At 51.1% G+C, this 10,933-nt stretch overlaps 1 protein-coding gene across 1 annotated transcript in view; it reads right to left on the bottom strand.

Moving 5' to 3' along the window:
* Tbc1d22a (TBC1 domain family member 22A) overlaps nucleotides 1-9,585 on the bottom strand; it is a 304,315-nt gene extending 294,730 nt beyond the window's left edge. The window contains exon 1 of the mRNA XM_028878158.2: nucleotides 9,369-9,585. Within this exon, the coding sequence (XP_028733991.1) occupies nucleotides 9,369-9,430 (62 nt within the window). The 5' untranslated portion in view covers nucleotides 9,431-9,585. The remainder of the gene's footprint in view (nucleotides 1-9,368) is intronic.
* Between the last annotated feature and the right edge of the window lie 1,348 nt (nucleotides 9,586-10,933).

Here is a 10,933-nt window from a genome sequence, read left to right on the forward strand (position 1 = left end):
GGCCATTAGTTATGCTCTGTTGTCCACCCTGCATATAGCGTGACGATCCCAGAACAAAGCAAGCAGAAAGGCTCCCCTGAGTACCAAAGAGCAAGTGAAGTACATCACTGAGGCCACAGGTCACAGGCCTGTTACAGAGCACAGCTCTCACTCAGATGGAAGCAGGGCAAACTAGACAGAGGGCAGTAGATCACAGGGTGAGCCAGGGAAGGGCAGCAGGGAGATGCCCAAGGAACAGTGCCCTGGAGCAGATGCCTCATGGCCCCTAGCAGGCTGGATTAAATTTATCTTTTTCAGCACAAGGGAACTCCATTCAAATGTCAGCCCAATAAAGAAAAAGAACCAGGAGATGGTGGTGTACGCCTTTAATTCAGCATTCAGGAAGCAGAGGCAAGTGGATCTCTGTAAATTCGAGGCCAGCCTGGTCTAGAAGAGAGTTCCAGGACAGCCAAAGCTGTTACACAGATAAAGGGATGGATGGATGGGGGGGGTGGGGGAATGGAGGGATGGAGAGATGGAGAGAGAGAGAGAGAGAGAGAGAGAGAGGGAGGGAGGGAGGGAGGGAGGGAGGGAGGAAGGAAGGAAGGAAGGAAGGAAGGAAGGAAGGAAGGAAGGAAGGAAGGAAGGAAGGAAGGAAGGGAGGGAGGGAAGGGAGAGAGAGAGAGAGAAAGAAAGAAAGAAAGAAAGAAAGAAAGAAAGAAAGAAAGAAAGAAAGAAAGAAAGAAAGAAAGAAAGAAAGAAAGAAAGAAAGAAAGAAAGAAAGCCAGGCAGTGGTGGCACACACCTTTGATCTCAGCTCTCAGGAAGCAGAGAAAAGCAGGTGGATCTCTGAGTTAGAGGCCAGCCTGGTTTACAGGGCAAGTTCCAGGACACCAAGGACTACACAGAAAAACCCTGCCTTGAGAAAAACAAAAACAAAAATCAGCTGGAGAAGGAGAAATGAGAGGGCAAGGATGGGTAGGAAGTGATAATATAGCCCAAGAATCAGAGGTAGCTGGTTCCCAAGAATCTAGGGAGCTGGGGTAGCACAGGGCAGGCTGAAGACACTGAGGAAATGGCCAAAAGAGAAAGAAGGGCCCTGAGGTACATGCCACCTTAGGGCTTTGCCCAAAGCAGTCTTTACCAGTCAAGAAAGAAAAACATCAAGCTCCCTAGCATGGCCTTCCCTTGAGGGGCACCATAAATACTGTCTGCTCTGCCTGGACCAGCTCACTGAAACATTCATCAAATAACACATATTAGCAGCACCCAATGCTAGCATCAAAGGAGGCAAGAAACTAGTGACATCCCTGTTGTTGGGTTGCTTTCACAGGGTGGACAATCCATTAGGTCATAGCACAAAGAAGAGTCAAGGAAGAATTCAGTCACAAGATCACAGGTTCTAACACGAAGACCGTTCCCCTGACTGGGAAAGGGGACTGTCCTTGTGAAGCAGGCAGTGTGAATGTAGAGAAAGATAGCAGATCAGGGCATGATGGGCAATCCTGTGATTGGCTGAGATGCATTCTCAGAGGGTGAATCCTAGAATGGGCAAGTACATCCAGGAGGTGCTAGGGGACAGAACCAATGCTTCACATGAGGTAGAGAAGGGCTCTAAGTTGAATGTGCATATCTAGAAGGGTCCAGCCAGCTCACAGAGGACCAACAACCCTGGGCCAGGGTTCCGTTTCCTCACTGCAAGCCATGCAGGGAGAGTAAATAGCATATGTGAGGGACTCGCTGTAAGGCCAGGCTCAGCCCTCACTGTCTCTCCAGTCACATCATCCTCAGCCCTGATGCTAAGTGCATGAGAGAATCCACAGCTGTGCCCTGTTGTGACATTCAGTGCTGGGGGGGAGAGGCGGGAGGCGGAACTTCCACAGTATCCCAAGAAAAGAGGAAACAGCATGTCAGAAAGGGAGAACAGAAAGGCTGGGGTACTCACAACAGAAGTCCCTAGCACGAGCCACAGGAATGAGAAGAACAGTGGTCCCACTCTCTTGGATCCTGTGACATCTCTGCCTGTCGTCTGCAATATCAACACCAGGATGAGCCTGGAAGAAGCTGCTTGTCTAATCCGGCAACCGTAGAGACACAGTCAAATGCAGCCGAGCAGCTCAAGGGGTTGTGTTCTCTGGGCTCTGAGGAGCCCAGCACACCCTAAAAGCTCTGAGAAGCTGGTGGGAGTCCAAGCTACCCCTGGAAGGACCAGTTCCAGTGGGCTGGGGTGAGTCAGCTTTCTTCGAGATGCACAGCTAGAGGATTAGGTGGGGATGAGAAGCCGTGTGCTGTGACAGTTGGGGCACAGAGTAGACAGAGACTCCTCCAGACTCTGCTTACAAGCCAAACAGCTCTGAGCAAGTGACATGGCTTTATTTAGTCTGCTTCATCTGTAAAGGGGAAAACCGCAGTCTCCTCCCCAACCAACTGCTATGAGGACTGGACTAAGACAAGAACTCATTAAACACTCCCACAGCCTGGCCACCAGCTCTGGGCACAGTACAGGCACAGCATGGACACCCTGCTCTAAGGATGAGTTTTAAGGATCTATCCCTAGATTCCACACTACAAGGACATGATCAACCACTGCTGCTCCTGAGGCCAAGAGACTTTCCCCACATCCCACTTTTGTGTGTTGTCCTTGTAGCCCCCTTGCTGGCAGAAAGCTTGGTCCCTGATGCTGGACGCTCTGTCACAGAAGGACCTGCAGGGCTGCATGTGGCAGGTACTGGGAAGTGAGGGATCACCAGCGGACGGGGGCACTAGCCACAGGAACGGGAAGGTCATTCTCTGGCCCAGGATCATGGCATTTTACCATGGCCCTTGTCCTGCTAGAGCATGGAGATCTGGGGAAGAGAGAAGAGCAAGTCTTTCTGTTCTCACATCGCCACACTCCTCTTTTTCCCTGGACACAGCAGGGAGCTGAGTGTCCACTTGCTGCCCTCATGGTCTATAACCCACATAAAAAATAACACCAGAGCAAAACATTACCAGGCTTTTGTTGCTGCGACTGGTGGAGAGATGTGCCAGGGCCTCACATATGCCAACCCAGGCAAATGTTCTACCTGTGAGCAACACCCTAGCACAAGGGATTTTTTTTCTTAATTTTGTCTTCATTTAAAATTAATTCCAGTATCAATTTGCTATATTAAACATGCAAGGGAAAATATGACTCACATTTATTTTCAAAACGTTGCTGATGAAATGAGACATTTGACATGGCAACATGAAGTTCTCACTGAGGGGTAGGAAAAAGAATTACATACACAGTAGAACTACTTGCTAGTGCCTCCAGAGCCCCCAGTCACATGGGGAACCCTCCACATATCAACAGGGACTTCAAGAGAAACCTGCTCCCCTAAACACAGTCCCCATGGGCTCCATGGCTTCCGCATGGGGATGCAAACTCCAAGGCTTCAAAGATGCTGAGAAGCACGCATGTGGGTACCAACCAGGTGAATAGCATTTCAAAGCCACAAGTCAGGAGACAGGTCTCTAAGAACACAGGGCAAGAAGGACAAGAGAAGCAGGGCCTGTTTAGTGCCAGGGCCGGACTAGCAGGGCACATGACAGGGGAGTCCCTGCTCACTCCCAGCACCCGGGAATGAAAGTACTTTGCAGCGGCTGGCTACCCAGCACCTTTGAAGGCTAACCACAATAATCCAGCCCACAGTCAAGAGCAGAACTCTGCTGAAGGAGGTGCTGAGGGCCACCTGCAGTTCCTCCCTACCAGATATCCTCAGCACACTCCATACAGAGACTCAGAGTTAGAATGTGGTCCTGAGTGTCAGCAGACTACAGTCTAGATGTGGGCCAGCAGCATTCTATGCAGGAAGCTCAAGGGAAGAATCATTTCCTGCTCATTCTAGCTATGGGCAGAATTCAGTCTTGCAGTTAGAGGACCAACAATCCCATTCTCAGCAGAACACTGCTCCAGGCTTCTCAAGGCCACACCACATTCCTTGGCATCTGGTTGCATCCTCCCTGTGCAAAGCCAACAGCTGTGGACCAAGTTCCACTCATGCTGATTCTCTCCAACCATTTTCAAGAGTTCACGTGGTTACACTGGGCCCACCACATAGGCCAGAACTAACCACTAGTCAAGGCCATCTGACTGACATGCTGACTCCCCTCTGACATGTAACATGGCTTATTTACAGGTTCTAGGGATGGGGACACAGACCTGTGCCCCAGGCCACAGGCTGGTGATCATGCCCACCCCTGACATCCAGGCCATCAGTGAATGTACAAGTTCCATTTGAGAGCCTTGACGCTGTCCACTCCTCCCCAACAGCCTCCGCCCTTGTCCTCACTGCCTGCCTGCTTCCTCTTGCCCACTCTGCAAGGCTGAGCAGTAGTGTTGCTGTCCACCGTGCCCTGTTGAATGACCTTCAATATCTTCTCCACAGCCTTCAAATGCCTCCAACGCCTTTACAGCCTGGGGTGCTTGGGCTACTCTAATCCCTTCCCAGCCACAGCTGTCCCCTGCACCCCACCCTCCATCTCTGAGGGGCAGCCTGGCTCCTTCACCACTTCCAGTCCCAACTTAGACGGAATATCTTCAGAAGGGGTGTGATCATTTCCCCCTGTAGGAGTCAGGTATTCTCCCAACATGCCCAAATTATGACCTTTATGACCTTCACAGAACTTCAGTCAGTATGCATATTCATGTGTGCACTGGCCCTTACCCTCCCTGCTGGCCTCCATGGGCCATATCTGCCTGTCCAGCATTCAGTCTCTGGCATGTCAAAGGTGCTCATACGCGTCTGAATGGCTCCATTATGCCAGCACCCCTCCCACTTCAGCTGGGACTCAAACAGATCTATTGAGCGGTCTCATTTGCTCACACTCCTCAAGGTCCCAACAGTAGGGGCTGAAAGCTCTCCTGACCACAGCACTGCGGCTGCACCTCTGCCCCAGCCTTACCCCAAGAACGAAGGACCTCACCATAGATGAGTACTTCCAAATACCATCCCTCACCTACCCAGCACCATGCATGCCCTACTGTCAGCAGGACTCAGAGTCAAGTGGAGCCGTGCTAAAACAGTAAGCATCAGCTCCACACTGAAAGGCTGCCTCTGTTCGCAAAGCCGATGTGTGGGGGTTCTTCTTGGCATTTAAAGTTAAGTGTGGCAGGAATTCCAACTGTGAGGTTGGCAGGGAGCAACAGCTCTTCGGGAGTCAACTGAGTCACTGGCTCCAGAGAGAAGAGGCCCACAAGAGGCAAGGACCCAGGCCTTCTGATTCGTATCACCCGCCTACTGCCTTTCCCTCTTAAATGACACCACTCCTGCCCCTCACCTCAAAGTGTCCCAAGAGCCTCCTTACCTGGTCTCCCTGCTTACACCCTTCCCCCCTCTGTCTGTGTCTCTCTTCCTTAAAGCAACCAAAGCAGCCCTGTTTCACAGAGGCCTGCCCCTGCCACACAGCTACTCAAGCCCTCCCAAGGCTCTCCACCCACTCCGAAGGAAAGAGTACTAGTCCACAGCTTCCTTTGACCACGTAACCCTGTCCTCCCCCTCAGCTCCAGCCACCTTGGTTCCTTACTCCTGTCCTCTCATGCCAGCCCCGTTGGAGGAGCAGAGATCTGTACTCAGAAGGCACCTTCTCAGTGAGAGGCCCCCAGCCACTGTTTCACCGGGAGACCCTCCCTCCACTCCTGGCTCTAAGCTACCCACCCTTCTTTCCTGCAGTCTTTGATGCTGGCTGCCACTTTCCAACAGTCAGTGGTGCTCTATGGACGGAGCACAGATCTTGGTCAGTTTTATAGCTGGCAAGTAGCATGAGTTAAATGAAAATTGACTGGATGAATAACTAACTTATCACACTCTCAGGAAGGTTAAGAGATATCTCTCTGTGTGTCTCTGTCTCTCTTTAACCTGAAAGAATGGAGCTAGGCTGTGTTAGGCAGTTTAATGTCACTTAACACAAGCTAAAGTTATCTGAAAGAAGGGAATCTCAATTGAGAAAATGCCTCTATAAAATTGGGCTGTAGGGCATTTTGTTTGTTAGTTTGTTTGTTTTTCAATACAGGATTTCTCTGTGTAACAGTCCTGGCAGTCCTAGAACTCGATTTGTAAATCAGGCTGGCCTTGAATTCACAGAGCTCCACCTGCCTCTACCTCCCGGGTGCTGGGTTTAAAGGAGTTCGACACCACGGCCAGCTTATAGGGCATTTTCTTAATTAGTAATTAAAGGGGCAGGGCCCAGCCCATTGTGGTGGTGCCACCTAGGGCTGGTGGCCCTGGGTTATGTAAGAAAGCAGGCTGAGCAAGGCATAGGGAACAAGCCGGTAAGCAGCGCCCTTCCATGGTCTCTGCATCAGCTGTGCCTCCAGGTTCCTGGCCAGTTTGAGTTCCTATCCTGACTTCTTTTGATGATGAACAGTGATATAAAGTGTAAGCCAAATAAACTCTTTCCCCCCCATTTTGCATTTTGGTCATGGTGTTTTATTATAGCAATAGAAACCCTAACTGAGACATGGGTCAAGCAAATTTTCCCTTGGCTGTCATGGCCACCTGATATAATGTAGCCCCCTCCCATTACAGATACAGAAACTAATGGCTCCAGGAATGGCATACATTGGAGACTACCACACAGATCACGGGAAGAGATGCTAAAACCCATTCAGCTCCTTAACCTCCTGGTAGAAGGTATAGTCTTTCTGTATGTGAGCTCATCTAGAAAGGGAAATTCTAAGAAAGACTCGGTCAAATACACATCCAAAGACCAGGAAGTGCACATAACAGAAGGTCTTACAGGAAGGTCATCTCTCATGCAACTCTCTTTGCCAAATCTTTTTCTCACTCCAGGCTAATGTGGAAGACAGCTGGGATCAACCACCATTTCTCAATCTTTATCAATGAAGATGAGAGGGGAGTTACTTTCTAAACAGGCAGAGCTCGTGGCCTAATGAAGAAGCCAGTACATGAAAGGGTGCCTGAGTCCCAGCTGCAGAGGAACAGGCAAGGCATTAAGGAAGCAGGCTGCAGATGAAGTGTGAAGAGTGAAAAGAGGGAAGGAACATTCCAAAAGGAGGGGAGGAGCATTCCAGTCAGCTAAACGAACATGAAAATGGAAAGCCAGTACAGCACAGGATGTGGAAGACCCTAGAGCCGAAACCCACCAGCACTGCTAAAGGCACAGCTCCAAAAAAGAATGAGCAGGAGATGGGGCTAGAAAGCTGAGCAGCAGCCAGGTTATAAAGGTGTGAGATAGCACAAAGAAACATCTGTGTGTGACATGCATTTCTAGAGAAACAGCCAGCCTTGGTGAGTGTTGCCTAGAGGACAAAGCCACGTTTTGCAAATGACAAATCCGTGGTAGACCAAATATTGGTGGAGCAACAAGTGCTTGCTGGGACTCCATCCACCATCTGCACACAAAGCTCCCTTCACTGTCGGGAACGCCGAGGTAAGAAGATTATGTGGTCTCCTCCCAGAGCTTCCCTGGTGGCAGACAACAAGCATGAGGTCCACCCGAAAGAGCAGGCAAGACCCCTGCACTAGACAGGTGAAAAACCAGAATGTGGGCACCGAACAAGTCAGGAAGGATGAGGCACACCTTTGCACACTCTCCTTCTGGAAGACGCCCAGACTGCCGCCCAAAACAGGAACACTGCCACAGGGGAGGGGTACATGGCAGAAGAGCATGACAAAGGCCGCACAGGCTCTCTGCTGGGCCCAGCCTCTCCCCTGTCCTGTCCTCAGCAGCAGCCTCTAGCGAGTCACAAGATTCCCCATCATTCTGTGACATGGGAGCTGTTCTCAAAAGGACCTGATATGACGCAACAGGGCAAGAAAGTCAAGCGGAAAGAAGTCTGTCTTTGGTAACGTGGGGTCACGCTGAAAAGACTGGAATTGTATTAGTTTCCTATGGCAAATGACCACAAAGAGAGTAGCCTAAAGAGGTAGAAATGCATTCCCTCTTGGGCCATGAAAGCAAGGTGTCAGCAGACTGCGAGTGTGTATGGTCTGTGAGAGCCGTTTCCGTCCACTTCTAGCTCTAGCACACACACACACACACACACACACACACACACACACACACGAGACAGTCTTTGATGGAAAGGGTCATTGACTTCTGTAACTCCACACAGCAACTCCATTACTTTTATATCTCAGTTGACTCTTAACAAGTTACCATTCACACTTAAGGAAAACCAAAGCCTCAAGATGCCACATGGCACTTTTTTATCTGGACAGTAGGCTCTTCATGTTTGTCCCTGTGACAACAGGATCTCCTCCTCACTATTATTCCAGTATCTTCCACTCATCTCAAAACTATGGCACTGGTTTTCATAACAGTTCTTAACTGTGTGAGCAAGTCCAGTCCTGGTACAGTAAAAATGCAGTGTCTGGGCACCTCAGAGGACTTCGTCCATCTTCCAAGTCTCTGTGGCCCTTCAGTCAATAACCCCTGCTAACTCCTGCTAACTCCCAACCACTCTGAAAGTACATTTTATAGCTCAATGCAGTGAATGTCAAAGATTACAACCTTAACATTCACACAATGGGGTCTCTTATGAAGTATAGGAGCGCGGCCTATTTTCTGTGCTAATGAATGGTTCTATTTAAGTTACTTCAATGTCAAAATCTTAAGGGCTGGAGAGATGGATACCATCACAATCTGAAATGTCAGTGTCTCAGACTTTGGTTTGGGAACAGCACAAACTATGTTTGAAATCTTGAGATGTGCTTGTCTGAAACACCGGTCTAGTCGGTGGCTGAGTTGACCTTAGGTATTTTCCGTGCACGGTCTCTTCATGACCTAAGGCCTAGAGAGGCTTCAGGCTATAGTCAATCACAGAAGGACTTTGGAGCGCTACAGCTTCCAGACTGCACCCAGGTATTATTTGCTGTCAAAAGACTGAAGTCTAGAAGGTAGGAACACAGAAATTCACAAGGCGCTTCCACGCAGAAAGCAAAAGCACCAGCCCACACTAGTGAGACAAGAAAGCCAATCAAGTGGTCAAACCATCACACACTCCCCGACAGGCGCTGCCTCTCCCCAACCAGTTTCCTGACTCCACCAAACTCTCCAGGGCATGACCCGCGTCAGTTCCTTCCAGCTTCCCCAGGGAGCCAAGGAGTTTCGCAGAAGAGAACCTGCCAGGCTCTGGAGACACTTGGGGCAGCTCCTCGTCCTCCTCGCTCCTAGATGTGGCCACTGTCACCTCCCAGACCCCACGCCCCCACTGCCGACCCCCACACTCCCACCCCGAGCCCCTCACATCGCCCAACAGTCTCCTCGGAGCCCAAGATCCCCCCGGCCCTTTGGAGCCCAGGTTCCCCTCCCCAGACTCCTACTCCACCCGCTGTCCATCAGGACAGCACAGCCACCTGACCTCTGACCCCTGACCCCGACCCGGCCCTCCCCGTCACACCCACCTGCCCGGGACCTTGCTGTTGCTGCGCTTCCAGAACTGCTTCCTGACCCCGTCGCTGGCCATGGCCCCTCCTCATCCCTCAGATCCGCAACTCTGACACCCGAGCGCTGCCGGTCCAACCCCGGCGGCCCTCTACTGTGCCCCGGTGGCCCCTCAGCGATCCCAGGACTCCCGAGCGTAGACCCTAGAGGCGCTTCCGCCTCCGTCCGGAAGTTGTGACTCGGAGCTCCCGGAAGTCCCGCCTTCGTCGCAGCTGATGCGCTTGATGCCATGAGAAGGCGACGCTGGGGAGTGCGCGTGGCAGTTGCGCAGTCCTGCGAGCAGAGTCTGCGGGTTGCGGGTGTTGGGGCTGCGCTGGGAATGATCCGGCTGTGCAGCGCCGGCAGAGGCTGCAGGATGCCTGCCTCCGACCCCGGGGCGGGCTACCGGCCATAAACTCCGGAGCCACGTGAGTCTGGGGTCCCAGTCTGCATTGACCCGGGATCAGTAAACGCGGCACCGTGAAGTGAAGGAAGCAACTACCACCCGAGCACTTCTGAGGCAATGGGGCGGCTCTGCCCGGCTTCAGCTGAAGAACGAATAGGCACGAAGAATCAGTCATCTTGGCAGTGCTCGTGCGCTTCAAACTAAGTCCGAAGTAAAGTGTGCTTTAATTGTGAGATACATGCAGGACCCAAAAGCTTAGCGTGGAAATATTAATTTTTTAATTTCATATTGAATGGTACTTTATTTATATTGGGTTCCGCAGAATAGATTTTTTTTTTTAATTTACTTTCACGTTTCTTTTTGCAGTGTAACGTAGCTACCCAGAAAGCTTGAAATTACTTACGTGGTTGGTGTTAAATTTCTATGGTCTTAGACTCAAGGCTGAGGGGTGAGAGGCTGACGTGTCAGGCTGGATTAGTATGACAATGGTAGTGGCGACCTTCCCTTGCCTTTTAACACCCCCGCCCCTGCCCACCCCCACCACGCTCCCTGTTAGCGATGGAACTCCAGGCCCAAGGGCTCTACCACTGGGCAGCATATCCAGCACTGCTGTCTCTCACACTTTTTCTCCTTTTGATGGATGCAAGAAATCACACGAAAGCATTTTGTATGCATTAGCCCAGGTGTATGCCAGACCTGCCCACGGTTCTCAGAGCAGGACGAATGGCTCAGCGTTGTACCCATTCTTTAAGGGGAAAGCGGGGGGGGGGGGGGGGGGGGGGGGGGGCAGGCCTTTAATCCCAGCACTTGGGAGTCAGAGCCAGGTAGATCTTTATGAGTTTGAGGCCAGCCTGGTCTACAGAGCGAGATCCAGGACAGGCACCAAAACTACACAGAAATCCTATCTCAACCCCCACCCCCCAAAATAGAGTCAAGCCTTCTGCAGCTCCTTAGAAACTGCAACATCTACCTGACTCCTCTTGTACTGTCCAACAAAGAGTGTCACCTGGTCAATTTTTTTCATTTCCTGCACAGTGATGGCCCCAGGACCTGAAATAATACACACCGTGTTTACTGCCTGGATGACAACCACAAGGCTCTCCAGGAATCCCTTTTGACACATGCAGGAAACACCAGGGA

This window comes from Peromyscus leucopus, chromosome 20, assembly GCF_004664715.2.
Source record: "Peromyscus leucopus breed LL Stock chromosome 20, UCI_PerLeu_2.1, whole genome shotgun sequence".
NCBI classification, from domain to species: domain Eukaryota; kingdom Metazoa; phylum Chordata; class Mammalia; order Rodentia; family Cricetidae; genus Peromyscus; species Peromyscus leucopus.